This window comes from Caloenas nicobarica, chromosome 11 (assembly GCF_036013445.1).
Source record: "Caloenas nicobarica isolate bCalNic1 chromosome 11, bCalNic1.hap1, whole genome shotgun sequence".
NCBI classification, from domain to species: domain Eukaryota; kingdom Metazoa; phylum Chordata; class Aves; order Columbiformes; family Columbidae; genus Caloenas; species Caloenas nicobarica.
In genome coordinates this window covers 13,049,087-13,067,007 of record NC_088255.1, presented here as the reverse complement: position 1 = coordinate 13,067,007, position 17,921 = coordinate 13,049,087, and the positions used below count along the sequence as shown (strand labels likewise).

General features: G+C 43.2%; 1 protein-coding gene across 10 annotated transcripts in view; it reads right to left on the bottom strand.

Annotated features, from left to right (window-relative positions):
• Positions 1–17,921, bottom strand: part of FOXP1 (forkhead box P1) — a 384,901-nt gene that overhangs the window by 17,649 nt on the left and 349,331 nt on the right. For 9 of the 10 annotated variants that reach the window (XM_065642236.1, XM_065642235.1, XM_065642241.1 and 6 more), the window contains 5 exons: positions 17,916–17,921; positions 11,870–11,953; positions 3,056–3,257; positions 2,870–2,949; positions 2,119–2,220 (listed from right to left, as the gene is read on the bottom strand). The exon at positions 17,916–17,921 is cut by the window's right edge and continues 82 nt beyond it. In XM_065642236.1, coding sequence (XP_065498308.1) covers positions 2,119–2,220; positions 2,870–2,949; positions 3,056–3,257; positions 11,870–11,953; positions 17,916–17,921 — 474 coding nt within the window. The remainder of the gene's footprint in view (positions 1–2,118; positions 2,221–2,869; positions 2,950–3,055; positions 3,258–11,869; positions 11,954–17,915) is intronic. The other variant, XM_065642240.1, reaches the window with a different exon arrangement.

Sequence of the window (17,921 nt, the reverse complement as noted above, 5' to 3'; positions counted from 1 at the left end):
TGCTCCCCCAGCAATCAGCTTAAGGGAAAAATTAGGAGCTATTATTGTAAGATTATATATTTACCTTGTTAAAAATATTTGTATGCAAGCCACTTTTGCAGAAAAATTACCCTGAGCATGCTTGAATGTAGTAAATGAAAGGGTTTGTTATTTTAATAACTCCTCAGGCTCTGCTGTACTGCATTTTGGGAGAGAGGTTCAGTTTTTAAAGGTCTTTATTACTGCACTCTTCTGTGTTTTTGAAAGAGGGCTGAGGGAAGCTTGCCTGAGCCTAAACTTGGGGAACACTGACCCAAACACCCCCTATGCATTAGCTGAAGGTGAGAGCAAATCAGCACATATATATTCAAATTATTCTGATTCTGCAATTAGCCACTTGTGCTTGCTCTGCGCCCCGTGGGCTTCCCATCATGCCAATCCAGAGCTGCATTTTCATCCCTGCTGTTCCTGAAGGCTGGCATAAATCTGAGCAGCATTCAGCATGAAAACCTGCACCACCTCAAGCCGCTGCCAATTCTCCTAGCGCCTGGTGGAACTTGGGGTGAAGCTTTTCTTCGCAGGTAAGTGAAGCAGGACCTGAACACCTGTGCAAGGCCAAGGTGTTGAGGAGGGGCCTCCAAATGGTACCTGTCTCTCCAGGACACAACTTGCCCTTCTGTGAGCTGGAAGGTCTGCAGCTCAGCCTCTCTCCTCCTCCTCTGCAGAAACACACTGTAAGTGCATGTGGCTTCTGGGGCTGGATTTTACATGATGCGCAAAGCTCATTCCTACAACTAGCCTTGCAGGAGATCCAGCCAGGGCTGCCTGCTGCCGTCTTCCACTCCTCCCTCCACTTCACTTCCCTTTGCTGCTGGAATTAAATAGGATTTTTACTTCAGCACCCACACCTGCAGCTGCTGAAAAGTCCTACTGGAACCACTCCAGCAGCAAAAGACAGGCAGGTCTAAAAGGATCTTAAATCAGAGAAAGTTAATTTCCTTTCTGGATAGTAAGGAAGCTGCAAAGTGAAACACTGGTCACGTTTTCCAACTGCAGTGAAGAATCAAAGCAGCAATCACAGAGACTTGCTAAACCTAAGAGCTTCGAGACCAAGGTTGAAAATATACAAAACTGCACAGGGATCTGACTTAAAAGCAAAACATGCTACTAAAATCCAAGTTAACTTCCAAGGACCATTTTTAGCTCCATTCTCTGAAGGAATTAATCCAAAATGCAGGCTAAGAGAGGAGAAACAGAAAGAGCTGACGAAACAGCATGTACGGGACATATTCATCCTACCTGGTCACTTGAAGCTGTTTGAAAGCAACAGAGTTGTCTAGATTAAGAGAGGCTCAAAGTACCAGGGGTGCAATTTTTACAGCAATACAAGATGCTATTACTTGATTCATTCATTTGTAATTGCACCAGCTTCAGAATCCAGTGTGGTTATTACAAAAATACACACAAGGGAAAAAGTGTCCCCCAAAATATAAAATAAAATTAACTCCCCAGACCTCTTATCTAACAGTATCTGAGATGGTTACGGTAGGAAATTGAAGTGCCAAATAAAAAGTTTATTTCTGTTAAACATATTTCTTATCGTGGGGCTTGCTTCTTGCATATTATGCTCAATAAGCTTCTGCTGTGTGATTAAAAAAAAAAAAAAAAAGACGAAGTTTGTAACAGATCTGTGTATGCAGTTAAGAGCCAGCTGATTGAGGAAAGAAATCTATAGATCCTAGGGAAAAAAGTGGTTGTTGTGATTACAGTCTGCGTAACTAAAAAGACAAACAGTACATCTTCTACTGACAATAACTTCACCTCTTCTTTTTTTCTCTAATATGTTCCAGCTGAAGGGCTTGAGTTTCACTGCTAGCAGCAACCACGCAGAGGAACTCGTGGCATAATCACAGAACATAAAAGCCAATAATGGGGATTCAATTAGTGGTTTTCAACGGCAGAAGAATTTTTCTGCCAAATATCAAATTGTTCCTGCAGATAAGGCACCCAGCGTGTGTCAAAACTGCCGATCTAAATTTTCATGTCCACATGTCGTTACAATTTGTTATGTCATCAGCAATGTCTATTCCGTACATGTCAGATCCCAAAGGCGAGCGGCAGCGGCGGGCTGAGGCTTACCTTCCACGTCGCCGCGTTGCGTCTGAAGTAGGCAAACATTCGCGTGAACCAGTTGTAGATTTCATTTAGTGTTAGCTGTTTTTCTGGAGATTCGAGGATGGCCTTGTGAAGCAAAGCGATTGCAAGATCAGTTATGAGCACACCGGTACAAAACACACTCACAGTTTTACTTTACCAAATACAAAAAGGAAAGAAAGGAAGAAAGAGAGAAAGAAAGAAGAGATTTGGAGCAAAAAATCCAAAGGAGGGTTTTCACAATATGAACTAAGATTAATGGCTGTATTTAACAGTTCAATGGCAAAATTCAAAATGGAATTATCTAATTGTTTTGAGTTTTTATTTCTGTTTCCTTACAGAAATATTAATTTATTAGTCATTCATAAAGCAGAATCAAAGAGAAATGCAAAACATTTCACTAGCTGATTAAAGCTCAGTAATTATTTAGAGCTCAGATTAATTCTAGGGATCAGAGATTACTGTAGCTTGTGATAATTGACTTGCCATCTTTAAACAGGCTCATTTTCACTGTTGTGTGAAATGAATTTCCTAATAATCACATCGTATTGTAATACTTAATCAAAAGCAATTATGTTATATATTGCAGTTCTAAAAACCCTCATAGTCAAGGTTTGAGCATTTGAGCACGCTTACACACCAAAGGTTTGAAAATCTATTTAATCCAGAGTGCGCTCATATAGGAAGATTTTTATTTTTTTTCCTAATCCAAATGTGTGTGCTTGGCTCAGCTTACCTGTCTAATTAAAGATGCATACGTGAATGGTGGTCTAACTTCTGCGTTCTTATAAAATTCTTGGTTCTGGGCAATATCTGCTAAATAAGAGCAGTTGTTCTGTTATCATCCCAGCCTGCCGCTGCCGGGCTGCAGCCAACAGCACGCCGCCCGACCACAGGGGCTGCATCCCCAGAACCCCTTTACCTGAAGAAATGGGGACGTTGTATTTATCCGAGTACCGCCTCCGGATGGGTCCGACGTTGTGCATGCTCGTGGTAGTGATGACCGACGGTCCCTGCGTGACAGGAGTGATGGGCGCAGTCGGGGTGGTGGGAGTATGAGGTAAGCTCTGCGGAGATGCCTCGGATGCAGTCTTGGAAAGCGTGACGCTCGATACCAGATTCAGCTGCGGAAGGAAGGACGAGGATTTCATCACAAACAGCGTTTCTGGCTAATTAAGGGCTACACAGAAAATTCTCGATAACGGGGTCTCCCTCAGTTGGAAGCAGACAACACAGCCCAAGCGCTTGCTGCGGCACAAAGTGCTGTTGTAACATCTCCATTAGGAGCCAGTAAACGGAAATAAATATACACAGCTCCATATAGAATAATAATAATAATAATAATAATAATAATAAAAAAAACCCCATAGCTTGCTGCCAGAACTACAAATTGTGGATTTTTATCTAAACCTTAACATACGATCTCACACAGTACATAATCATTTTAATATTTTATTTTAGTTCCATTGTTTCACAGTCTAAACCCCGTGTGTTTCTTATTTCCATGCTATCATTACACATGGCTTCTAATCAATCTTCTTGGATATTTCATTGAAGGTATCAGGCTCAAAAAAAAGGGCAAGATTTTCCTAGAAACATACTAGGGAGAAATGCATTCTCACTCTTCAGCATTTGGGCTTTTTCCACACCCCCTCCCCATTCATCCATTTTAAAAGCCAAGCCCAGAGTAGGTTAACACTGGAATAATTTAATTAATCACACTGCATGAAATACGGCGAGCATTCAGCCCAGCACAAGTGGCACCACTCTTTTTTCCTCCTAGGATGGAAGGCATCAGCACTACCTGTGCAAGGCCCAGCCCCGGACAAACGGCAGCTTGCCACAGCAGGCTGTAAAACACAACTGCCTCTGGGATTGTCTGTCAAACCCAGCTCTGACTCAAGAGTTTTTGATACACAACCCTATTTATATAACCAGCACCTGCATCCCTCCCCGACCCTTTCTTTTTGCCCTACAACGCCCTTTGAAAGACGATGCTCTGTCTCAATAGGTCACTCCTGCTGAATTATTTTAAACAAACAATCCGATCTCTTAACTACAACATCAGAAAAGACGACTGAGAAAAAGGCTCTTTGACTACTTCCACATTTTCTTCCCTTAGGCGTTTTTGCGAATAATACTGGTGAAATCCTGACCCCATTGAAGTCACAGTAGCAAAATTCCTACTGAATTTAACAGGGACAGAATTTTACAACTTTTGTTCGTGATTAAAATTCCTTTTTGCTGGACATTGAACCTTTTCAGATGAAGGCAAGATGCACTACTCAGCTATGCCCCCAAATATCTCATGTTTATCCATAAGGCACTGTATTAATTTTCCTTGTGTGAAAGTAAGCAGATAAGACTCCTATTAGCATCCCTCATATGAGTTAATAGCCACAAATAACATTTCTTTATAAAAATAATAGGATTTATCCAAAACAAAGGTAGTGGAAAATAAAAGGGTTCTGATATTACAGAAGGGATACCAACACAAAAAGCCCATCGCCCACAGAAAGGGCACAGCTGAGCAACAGATAAATTGCGATCGCTTTTACCTCCCGACAGAGCAGTTCCAGCCCTGCTCCGAGGGAAGGAGGAGGTGAGCAGACCTGCAAACACCCATCTTGCTGTGCAGGTGCTTACAAATGATGATTTGCCTTCAAGCGGGAAATACTTAACACCTCATGGCAAGGCTGGAGAGTGCAGATCCGGCGAGAGATGGTGAAAGGTGGGGAAATACAGGTACTGATTTCCCAGGCAGTCCCATGCTGGTGTGAACTGGGAGCTGCAGCCTGGAGGTGAGCGCGGCTGTGCAAACCCTGCCGCCCCGTCCCTGGGTCGACTGGCGTGATTTAAGGACACTGATTAGGGACGTGTATATACTAACGTCTCCCTGTTATCCATCTATTACATATGATAAAAGGACCAGTGGCAATAATAATAGTACAACTGACAGGTCTCACCATGAAATTAAATCTACTGCATTTTATCTCAGTTTCTAAATGGACATTTTAACAGTCCAATAACTGCGAGCGAATCTGCATCAATTTTAAGTGCCCGTCTCCAGCGCAGGCTCGGCAGCCGGGCCCTCCTGTTGGAAAGATCACTGCTCGTGCTTCATCATTACGGCTCCAACTACTCCATTTCAAAAGAGTCCCCTTCCTTTTTCAGTGTGTAGAAACTTAACATTTAATCTGTCTCTACTAGGGAACTGCGAGAAAGGATCCACAAAGGTCAGCGTTCCCTGCTTAAAGAACTTGAATCGAGTTAAATTTCTTTAGGCTTTTCAGCGTAGGTAGCAACTAGGAATAAACACAGAAGAGGACGAGCAAAGTGGGGGGGCTTTAACAGGCTTGACAAATGACACTGTGATTCACACCCACTGCTGGGCTGCCACTAATAAGCTACAGAGGAAGCAGCCAATCTCAGCTAATTACCAGATAAAATTGTATTGTAAGGACTCTAATTAGGAGATGCTTATGGAGGTGATCTAATGATTAAACGCTGCATCCGAGTGACCCTACCATCAATGTGCAGTGGTGCAAGATGTCACCGGAATATTTTGTAGAAACAGTAATTTTATTTCAAGGAGGGGAGGCAGTAATATTTGTAATAATGGCTATGAGGTAAACTAATTAAAAGACAGTTCCTAAAGGAAGACTGTGGCTTTGAGCAGCTGTGGCCGTTCCAAAACAAAGTGCCAAATCTCAACAGAGGAGCTGCAGTCAAGTGGAAAATTTCTGCCTGACCTCTGCTCTCGCTATTAATTTGCAGGAAAACTAATGACACATATACATATTCCCACAAAATTGTTCTAATTGCTAATTTGCCAAAGGAGCCCAGTTTCCAAATTAAACATGACTGCAGTCTGTGAGGAAAGAGAGAACAAAAAGCTGGAACGCAGTGAGTCTGCTGCGTTTCACCTCCGACGACCATTTGTGAGCCTGAACCAACAAGTTAATGAAACACGACCTTGTCAATCACTAGCAAAGTTTTTCCTTTTCCCGTGTTTTATTTGATGACACTCTCCTCTTCCAGGCCGGGTGTGATCCCTGCCGGTGCTGGTACCAAAGCACAAGGCAGGGTGAGGGAGGAGAGGGCTGCGCTCCCTCCACAGACCGTCGCTGCTGCTTTCTTTGTTGTATCTACCGCGCAAAGGCTGAAAAATTGGTTGTGAATTAGAGCAGAATAACAAATTATGAATGGTGTTGGTTTTGTTGCCATCTTGAAATAGTCATCTGAATGGTAAACTATTAAATCTTAATATTGGCGTCAATTAGAAACATGAAAGCGGCCGAGGATGATTGTGCAGGGCAGAGATCAGGAAGGGACTAGGCTGGGAGGGTTTCTTTTCCTGATGGAAACTCAACACCATTTCTCTCTGTTTGCATTTTCTATTTAAAAAACAAGTTACTATGATTAGAAAAGTTGTTTGCACCGGTATTTAGTACACAGCCCGTTTCGCACATACAGTAATTTTTTGGGATGAGGTATCGTTGCTGTCAGAAGGGAGGGAGCCTCAGTCACAGAGTTTTGCACTTTAATGAGCAAGAACTCTTGCACCTCGATGAGGAACAACGTGGGGCGCTCCCCACGCATGCGGCAGAGTACAGCCCTTGGACCAAAGAGTTAAACGGTTTTGTGATGCTTGTACTGGGGCTGAGGAGAGGGAGGATTTCCTCCAGCCTCAAAAAAAAAAAAAAAAAAGAACCAAAAAACCCCCAAAAAACCCAAAACCAAAAAAAACCCCCACAACCAACCAAAAAAGCCAAAACGAAACACAACAGAAAAAACCACCAAACTCCACAAGTTTTAGGTCCTAAAAATCTGCAAAATCAATCACCGAACCATGCTGGGTGCTTTGTTCAGTTTTGGTTTTTGAGAACAGTTCCTCATACTGTTTTAACCGAATCATAAACGCCATAATTGTTTCAGTGTTCAATATCCTGCTTAGGATTTTATTATTAACCTTCCCTTTCAAGAAATAGTCATGTCTTCCTACTAGAGGTGAAGACTGAGTCATTTTCTTTTTTTTCTTTAGATCTAAACAAGGCAGAGAGGTAACCTTCTCCTTCACCCCGTAAAACAGATTTCTAGTAAGTGGTTCTCCCATTAGGGCTCAGTCCGATTTCTTTTTGTGTAAACATTTTACATGACAATAGTGGCTGCACATAAAAAAGCCCACAAAACTCTTTTAGAAGGGAGAAAAAAAAAGCCATATATTTCTAAGTGTCACGGTGGGGCCATACCCACTGCTGCAGGGCAGGGATGCTCTGCACTGGATGCTGCTGCTTTGGTCCCAACTAGGGCTGAGGATTTATCCACAGCGAGTTCCAGGGACTGGAACACTCCGGAGCAGAGACTCCTTCTCTTGACACCGAGAGTGGGAGAGAAAGTGAACGCTGGACCTAAAACTCTGTTAAACGCTGTGTCTTCCTCTCCCATTTCATCCTGGACACATTAGTGCATTAGATGCAGAGCCTGGCAGGCAGCAATCACTTAGCAGGTGTTGTTATTGGCAGGAATACTAAGGAAACCGAAGCTGAGGAGTGAGACTTAATGAAAACCAGTATATAAAAACAGCTTTTGTTGTGCTTGAGAATCTCTCTTTATTGCTGCGTATAGTTATTTTTTCAAACTATAAAGTACGGCTACAGCAGCTAAAATGCTCAGTCATTACCTCAACAGTTAAAAGACTATTTTTTTTTAATGCTTTGTTATTACAGTTGCTAAAAACAGTATTTCAAAACAATTTTAACTGCTATGGTTAGGGTAAAAAAATATGTTAAAGAAGGGATATCTAACGGTGCATTTTATTCAAAGTGCCAAAAGTTTCTTTAAAAGTTTTCTGTCTATTTTAAAAAGATGGTTATAACACCTAGTGTGCAGAATTACTTGTTGGTTGATGCCCTTCCCTTTTCCTTCCCTTCCTATGAACTTCGACATAAGTTAATCACCTCAAAAAAGCAAATTTCCATTTCAACCTATTATACTGATCGCTAACAGCAATAAACATAGCACGAAGGGGAAGGTATCTTTAATAACAAAACCAGAATGATAACTCTTGAGAAATTGTTCTGGGTTTTGTGTTGGTGGTTGGTTTTTTTTAATCTTGAAAAAAACCCACCTTACAAAAATATGTCACAGCATATTCCTTCACAGACAGCTTTGTTCTCACTTCGTTCAGGCCCTTTAGTCTCACCAAAACAACCGATGCAGCAGCAACAGGAACAGCTTTGCATGCTCCAAGTGTTGAGCTGGGAGATGCTTCCATTTTCTTTTCAAGTGCTGCGCTGCTGGGCAGCACTTTAATTGTAAAGCTGGACATTTTTAAAGGTGGCACTGAGCACCGCCCCAGCTCCCGACGTGCTCTCCCTCTCCAGCCACCCCCCTGGCTCCCCAGGAGCCGGGGAACAGCTGCTCTTCGCAGGGCACCAGACACCAACAGTGACCTCCCCACGGACGCACCTGTCTGCCCACGATTTGGGCCACCCACCCCACACTACACAATAACGTGCTGAAATCTCATCGGCTTCAACAGGACTAGAGGACTTTATGGAACAGATGTCTTGGTGGACTGGCGTGGTGAAGTGTACGGGCCACGGCGCTGCCCTTCCTAAGGTAAAATTACTGCAAGGCGCTAACGCCATCCAAAGGTGGGGATGTGATGGATGGACATGGACAGACTGGAGAAGCAACCCCTCCCCGAAGCTGGGTGAGTTTTGAAGCGATGCACAACCACCAAGAGCCTGGTCATGGTCCAACCGGTGCAAAACCACCCGCTCAGCTGCTGCCTGAAGCCCAAAAAGCAAAGACGGTACTGGCGGTCAGTGCGGATCACAAATGGCACATGGTTAACACAGACACGTGCTGAGCAGCTCAGTCACTCATCTTACCTGCCAGCAACAAAACAGTTTAAATACAAGCACTGAGATCCTTTAAGCAGAATAAATACATTTCCTCAATAACGAAAAGGCTTTAATTCTAAGTCCCAATTCACTGCTACGTTTGGATTCACGGCCGCTCTTTCCTTTAAAATCGCCAGTGTACTGTAATATATTAATTCTAACATACACCTTGCATTAGTTATGTTGGTAGAAAAAATTAATTACTGGATGTAAAGAATACTTTGCACTGCAATAATGGTCATCAGATCTTTTTACCAAAGCCCTATCCCACTGAGTTAAAAGGACTAGGGTCTAGCACGGTCTATGCAGTGCCTATTTTTTTCACTAGGAAAGCACAATTTATGCAAAACACTATACTTCTACATTTTATAATTAATTTTCAAATGCTTCACCTATACATATTTTAATAATTTCTGATTTATCAGATGGTGTCTATAATAAATTTTTCTACATTTCAATAAATGAAAAGAAGGCAGTTTCAATCCAACAACAGAGTGCCACACAATATAGGCCTGTCAGGCACCAATTTTTACTTCTAACATGTAAGTTAAAGGATAAGGAATTTATAATGCTGCCTGTGAACGAAACCACTTTTCATACACAAATGTGATCTTTTTTTTTTTTCCAAAGGGTAATACAACAGTACATTTACATAAACTAATCCAAACAATCTATGTATTTGACAATGGCAAACCTCACACAGACTGCCTATTGTTGGTTTACATCTTGGAGTTCTTTATGTTGGCTTGTAACACTGCTCTAGCTGTCAAAGGTTTGACTTGGACTCTAAATAAATGGTTATAGAAGTGCTGTGCAGCGATATTGGACTTCTTTGCAAAAGAAAACCTGCTGTGTATGAATTCAAAAGCTATTAATTTTTCAGTCAAAAATATTCATGCCTATTTCTTTTAATAAAGAAACACTGTGCTGAGCAACTGAGAGATAATGTTGACTAGTGGTACAGAATTTTCAATAGAGCAGTTAAAAATAAATTTAGTAGGAGGTCCCCAACAAAGCTATAATTTTCCAGAATGTAAAACATTTTTAATACTAATCAAGACAGCCCTTTTCCCCCTGTGTTCACTTTTTTTTTTTTCCTTTTTTTTTTTTTCCCCCCACTGCTTTTCCCTGTTTATTAGCTGTTAACACTAATCTTCATGGTGACACCGCCTGGCATCTCCGTCGCCTACAACACCCGTGAAATCTCCCTGCCCTCCGCGGCTGAGCATCGATCACGAGCTGCCTTGCCAAACGCTGCTCGCCTTCTTATGATTTCCTCCCTTTAGTTTTTAATCCTTCCTCCTGAGGGGCACCGCTGTTATGAAAGGCCTGAAGGCAGAGTGCTTTGAGACTCCCAGATTATTCCGCTGTTTTAATTTTTAATCCAGTAAGAGCTATAGAAACCAAACCTCCTCCCCATTCTGTTGGGTCTACATACTTTGCCAACAATGCGCTGACGCATTTGCATTCAGGCTGAGATGGATGCGAGGAACTGGAAGAATGCTATTTTTATAGACACTGTAAGTAGTTTCTACTCTAGAGGGCTGGTATCCACCGGATCAAGCGATTCTCGGCATCTCAACAGCTTAAATGGAAGAGTTTATACCTACTACTCAACTCTCTCCAAGACGGCATCGAAATGTCCTGTTGACTTTGACACCTTCTCCAGAATAGCCTGCGATTTTCTGTCTAGTAGCCTCCCTATGCACTTCTGCAGCCATTTATTTCCAACTACATGGAAACTGAGAAATCCTTTTCTAGCAAAAATGGGTGCGCAAAGTGTTTAATGATTTTATGTTCTCTATCTCTGTAATGTGTTCTGTTTCAGACATTAATTTTGTCTACCAACTGCATCTTGGCAGGCTACCATATTTGCTGGGTTAATAGTCTGACTCCTTTTTATTTCTATCACCATAAATCACACATATATGGGTGTGTGTTTGCTTTATTTATAGAAAAAAAATCAGTCAAAACAGATAAACCAATACTTTGTCATTATGCTGCATCATTGCATATTGATTAAAATTGCTAGTACTAACTATAGATTGTCAACGCTCAATTAATTTTCACACAATGACTCAAAGCAAAATCAAATAAAGCCAGTGTACCTTTAAATCTTACAAATCTTAAAATCAAGAAGCAAAGCACTCTCTCCATTTTGAATAATCATTGGAAGCTCTGAGGAGCACTTTCAGAGTTAAGAGGTTGGGAGAGAACAACAGTTGAAGAAGAGTCATTTTGGTCAGAGAATGAGATGGTGGATTTGCCTGGGCTTCGGGGTACCCAGGACTTGCCTTGGGCTGCAAAGCCACTTGTTTCCCCTGCACCCCCTTTTTTTAAAGGGCAAGCTGAGGTGGTGAGAAGGTTTCCCTTCTCAGTTTCAACAGTGTAAAACCCGATACTAGGTAACCGCGATTATCATCAACACGTGCAGCTACAATCTCTTCTACTGTAAATGTCTGTCAGACAGGGAGAAAGCAAAATAAATATACTAAATATAACTTAATTACATCTCCTTCCTAACACTTCCTCAGATTTCATGCAAGTCAGACTGATGCAAAGTGACTTACAGACTAGTACACGAGGCCAGAAAAAGGCCCAGGGCACCAGCTTTAGAGCAGAACTTCTTTCAGACCCCCTGAAGAGAGTGGGACAACCAAGCCTGGGTGCCCATGGCGGTGTCTCCTGCAAAGCTCCACCTTGCATCTCCTCACCGTGACTGGCTCCGAAATGGGCCACGCTTCACATCACACATTCCAATGGGGAACAGGAGAGAGAGGCTTGTTGCGAGGTTTTGTTTGCTTTCGACACAGTTCGGTACTTACGGGCTGAGGGGCGGCTTTTGGTTCGGTTGACTTCACATGCAGGTGTGTCATCATGGCTTGCAGGCGCTCTTTGTCTTTTGCGAGCTGAAAGGGAGAAAAAGAAATCCTCTGTTACTTGCACAAATAAAACCCAGCCTCTGCTTATTTCTAATTAAACAGTTGGCACTGAGGCATGAGACAGAAGAGTTTTATTGCTGAGTAGTTTGGAAATTGTATATGGTCTATTTGTGAGGTAAAGCTAGCGCGTGGTGCTGGGTGTCACTATTTCCCAAAGCAAAATGCATTAGCCCTCCAGTGAGAAGAGCTAGACCTGCCGGCACCAAGAGCTTCACTCTAGCCCTGACAGCTAAAAGACAACAGTGAATCATGTTTATTAACCAGCCCCACTCCAGCTCAGGAGGTGCAACAGAAAGCAAGCGAAGCAGTGGCTCCAGGATGCGTCTGCCTCCTTTCAGAGCAGAAAACAAGCGGCACAAATGGACCGTGGCTTTTACATCACGCAGAGGTTTTGCGGCACGTGCAGCGAGCTCAGAGACAGCGCTGGTTAAACCACACGAGGCACCTCTGTGGGGCAGGCCTCTAGAAAACGCCCGGCTTTTACTAGAGAAGGTGGCACAGCCCCTGGCCGGCCAGCCTGGGAACCCCAGCAGGGGCACCCTGAGTGCGGGGCAGGAGCAGCAGGGCGAGTCGCCAGCAGCCCTTCGGCACACACCTGGGGGCAGCAGGGAGGGAAAGCCTAACAGGGTCAGGAACGGCCCCAGAGCACCAATCTTGGGGCACGCAATGCCACGGGACCGAGGCTTTCAGCCTGGCTCATCGGTGACATCGCGCCCAAGGGTTGTGGCAAAGCTCCTGCTCTCAATGTCTCTTGCGTTTTTTGGTTGAAATCTGCACCAGGCCACAGCTGGTGTCTCGGGATCACACCGTACACATCCCTGGCCAGGACAGCTTCCCAATGCCTTTAGAATGCACTGGCCAGACACTAAATCTCATTATTTTTGGAAACAAGAAATATTTTGTATGTGCGAATAGGACTTTTTCCAGCTGGTCTTCAAAAAAAAAAAACCAGAGTGGAAAGATATTAAGAAACAACGCTAATGAAAAAGGGGTGTTATTAACCTACATGCCCAACATAAAGGCTCCTGTTTCCAGCAGGACTTGGATCAGATTCTTACAAATGACAATTTTTGCAGAGCTGATTTTTTGCTTTCAACAAGCCAGATTCCTGGTGCCAAGAGGAGAACTGTGCTCGCATTCCCGCAAAACTTTAAACAACCTGCCCACCATATCACCATCATCTGTTTGCAGCAGTAAAGTTGGGCTAAGTGTATATAAAAGGAGACTTGGTCATAAATCCCCATTCATAACCTTACAGTCAAGGTTGTCTCGCTCTTTGCAAGGCGAGGGTTTTCTGACCGTGCCAGAAAGGCATCGTGATGGGATAAAACTTGGCACGTGGGTTTCCACAACACGAATTAAATAAAGGAAAAAACGTTGTCATCACTGTGCGCTCTGGAAGCGCAAAAGCAAAATCTGTGGGCTTTTCAAACAGCTGCTCTTTTCTTGGTCAAACTCTCAATGGCAAGAGAGAAAAGCTGACACCTCCAGCAGATCTCCTGTAATCTCACCGCCAGATCTGCGCTGGACTTCACAGAAGAGCCAAAGGGCAGCAACGGGCTCTTATCGCAGCGCAGCAGCAGAAACTTCTCCCTCTGAGAGTCCTCTGAGGACCTCTTCAGAGAAAGGCGAGGTCTCACCCCTCAGCTGCCGTGCTTCACACAAAACAAATTAAAACTGAGAAACAGTTGTACTCTCAGTGCAGCTCTGTTGTGCAATCTCTCATTCGTAGCAGTTGCTGGGCACTCAGGCTGCTTGGCGGGGTCATCCGCGCGTTAAATTTTGGTCTGTGGGCTACTGCAGAAGGACACCACCTTCTAGCCAAAGTAAATAAAAGGCAGGCACCTGAAAGCTTCCTGCCCGCACCGGCACGGCGGCAGGAGGGAAAGGCAGCCGGGCAGCGCGGGGCACACCCTGCAGCGCTTCCTCCGGGCCCCCTCGGCGAAACGGAGCCGAGCACCTCCCTCCGAACGGCCGGGGTCCTTGTTTGTGGTGTTTTCACTCATCATCTTAGCAATGCTTTTAACGCCGTTTCTTGGGGGATGGAGGTTATTAAAGATCCTCTCGACATTTCAGGCAGACACACGCTAGCATTTTGTCATAGTCTAGGAATTCAAACACTCACCCAGTTAGGCAGGAGTTTAAATTATGAAAAATAGAGGTCTCTCAGTTTCAAAGCGCTGAAAAGAAGTAAAAAAATCTGAAGAATTTCTTTAAACTGTTTTTCCCTTAGGTCAGGAAGCAGCAGTGATATAAAACTAGAATGTCACTAGTAGCCCTCTGGTCAGTGGGGTCACACAAAAAAAGCTATGAGGGCTTGCTTGGCCACCAATGGGAGCAAATTCTCACTGGTGGCACCCACTGGAGTGCAGATGGTCTAGAAATTGGGATTATTAGCAGACTTGCCGGAAAATGTTCACGACGTACTGGTTTCATGGGCAAGGACTGTTCTGCTGCGTATGAAAGGGCCTGCCCCGTAAAAGGGGTCTGAGGACTATAACACAGTCCCATCTGAAGTCTCATTCTTTTTTCCTATAGCCATTTGGTGGGAGTCTTCAGAAGGCCACTCAGTTCTTCATGATAAGCCTGATTTTGTGAGGTTTCCCTCTCTTTGGTGGGGTATGACCACGATGTAGGTGCCTAACTGTGGTTCAACAGAAAACACATCCAGAGCGAGGCACGTGCTTTGCAAACTTGGACACACACGTGCCTTGCCCCGGAGAGTTTGAATCCTAAAACTACACAGGTAGGAAAGGCAGGAGAGAGAAGGCAAAGAAAGTGCAGGCCAGAAGGGGCTCGAGGCGATGGGGGCAGCACGGGAGCCTGGTGACCAAGGAGCAAGAGAGAAGGCATCAGGCAGAGATGGTGGAGAAATGGCACACGAGGAAAAACAGACAGAAAATAACGGCAAGGAGCAGAAATGTGTGAATGGAAAAGCAGTGAGGGCGTTCAACAGGAGCAACACGGGCACATCAACAGGAAACGGAGACCACCTCAGCAGCAGGATTTTGGACAGACCAAGGACAAAGGAGAAGGAACCCAGTCATGGGCAATGAAAGAAACAATCAAGACGCAGCCTCTTCCCTCCCGTTATGTGCCTAGTTAGGCTGTGTACTAGAAGGGTTTAGGATCCACTTTTCAAGAGCATCAATGGATGCTTTAGGAAAATAGGCCCAAGCAGTGTTTTCACTACACTGAAAATGGCCAGCTGTCTTCGTGTTCTCCCATTAGACGATACTTCTTTAAACTTATCGTAGCCTTGTTGCTGTCCTGAAACATTTTTCCACTCAAAGGTGGTGCTGCAAAATGGATGTCCTATTCCAGCTAAGATCTAGCTAAGGACAGGGATATGTTCCTGTGTTTGTGTTTTACCCAGCAGCCCAATTCTCACTATTTATAATGGCAACAAATGATCATGTCAAGAAGGTTTAAACCAACTGAAATATGAGATCTCTGCCTTGTCTGTGATATCTTAAGTATGTTTGCGATGGAAATGCTGAGACCAAAGTTTTGAGATACTTCTGCAAGGCATTTGCAATCAAACACAAAACAGATCTTAACCTGTTTTTTTCAAAAAGTTCATTTAAAAATTACTTTTTTCAAAAGACATTACACTTATCTCTGTCTGCAACTCTGACATAACTTTTGTGCATAAAATAAATAAGAGCATAAGTTAAAAAAGAAAGGCTTACATTTGGGTCCATCACACTCAAAACCTGAAATGCAGCCCCTAGGTGGAAAGAATTTGTTAAATTCTACCCCTGTCTTGATGGGGCTGCACATGCATGAAATGACGCGGCATTTAGATCTTGCCATGGTGTAGGACCCCGAACAGCACGTAATACTTCACAGCTCCATTGGAAGGGAAAGCTTCTCGTCAGTGCTGAGCACCGTGGGTAAGTGGGAAAGGCGCTGGGTCCCTCTCCTGTCTATCTCACACAACTCAGAGTTGTCCACAGGGTTTGTTTTCGCCACTGTTTGTAACTGCTCCATTGCAGGAGTATCAGGTCAATGGTCTTGGTCCAACTGCTCTTGCTACAACACGCTGGGCGCTGCAGACCCCATCACTGAAAACCCTGCTACTGGGCCAGGCATTTGGTTTATTACGGTTCTGTGCAAAACCAGGTCACAGCCAGATAAACTAGGCCCTGGAGGACAAATTCTTGCACATATTTAGGCAGCTTTGTTTAAGTATCAGAGAACTGGTACATAGGCTGAAAGGAAAGGGAGAAGAAGGGAGTTACAGGTCCACTTCAGAGGCGGGACACCCTCCTCCTCCACCTGTCCATGCTGGCCAATGCACAGATGCTCTCACTCTGTTAGCAACGTCCCTGTCTAAACTCAGCCTCCAATTCATCCTATCTACCATGCTAGTATTATTGTTAAAAACAAACGCAGAACTTTTTGGCCTTCAGACCACTTTAAAATGATGCTCTTGTCCTCGGGATCTTATGTTGCCGTCCCATGCAATGACTCTAAGATAAGTGGAATCCTCCAGCACTGAACAGGTGTGAAGCTGCAACCCTTAGTCACTTACGACAATTAGTAGAATGCACTGATGATAAATCTTTAAAAAATATTGTCAAGGGGCTTATGGAGAGGTGGTAACCAAGTATCATCTCTGTCCTGTCCAACTGTTAACACAGGGCATCCTCCCATAGTTACAGCCACAGCCAGTCCCAGCGACTGCAGGAGAGAAGGATTAATGCTTTTTTTCAAGCCGACTGTAACTGGAGAAATCTAGATTTACCTTCAGCCTGAATATTACTGCATCTTGGTAAGAGATTATCTCATATCTCAGTTTACCAGGAAGACTGCAGATTTTTTTCTGCTTTTTCCCCAGAAACTTGTTAAAATAACAGACCATTTCTTATAACGTTTTCTGCAAGACTCTGATATTTTATGACTGGTAGTTTGATTTTTATAAAACTTGTATAAAAACAGTTTATATTGCTTCAGCTAATAGTGAAAGAGTGTCACGACCAGCGTGTTCCTGAAAGTAAAATTTAGGAAATATCTATGAAAGAAAAAGAGTAATTTGTAAGATAAGCATTTAAAAAAATGCCTTTTATCTTCTTATCTTGAAAAGTAACAACAAGAAGTTTAAGTGTGTTTTTGCTGATTTTTCTCTCCAACTATTTGAAGCTATAAATGACTTAACTCAGTAAAATTCCAAATGTAATTATCTTCTGTACTTAGCCCAAGGCTTTCCATATATCTCTACCCTGCTGTCTTGCATACAAAATAGGTTTTTCAATAGCTGGTAACTATATAATGTACAACATTGTTTTAATTTCCCCTTTGCTAACCTCTTGCCTACACACAGACACACTGTCAAAGCCGCCCAGCCAGAGCAGCGAGGTGCAGGAAGACAGAAAGGACTCAAAAGCATTTAGAAAGGCAGTTACACAAACAGGTCATACCTTTGCATCGCATTCAATATATTCCAATTTACTCCCTTTCAGCACTTTAAAAAAAACTCATTTACTACAAATGGCAAAAAATAATAGTAATAATAACAATAATACATGGAAAGTGTTAGTATATGAGAGACCACCAAATAAGCCAGGTCATGCAGCGTTTTGAAATAAACATCAACCATTTCCCCCGTGTATCAACAGCTCTAAATGAAGGGGACCATATTCCACTTGCCCCCCTCCGCCCCCCGGGTGAGTACAAAAAGCATTAGACACATACTGATGGATTACCAATCAGTCAGCCTGTTTAAGTTTCCTATTTCTTTTCAAGTTACGGTTTAGAAAAGAGGAAATGAAGCTGCAGTTTCTTTTGACGGTTTTTAAAACTACTACAAGAAGGTTTTGAAAGTTGGTTTTCCATCATAGGGGGGAAAGCAGACCTCATTTTTTATTGCTGTTGAGAATGGGATTTGATTAATGCTGAGGTAATATTAAAATAAATTTTATTTTACCTGTAG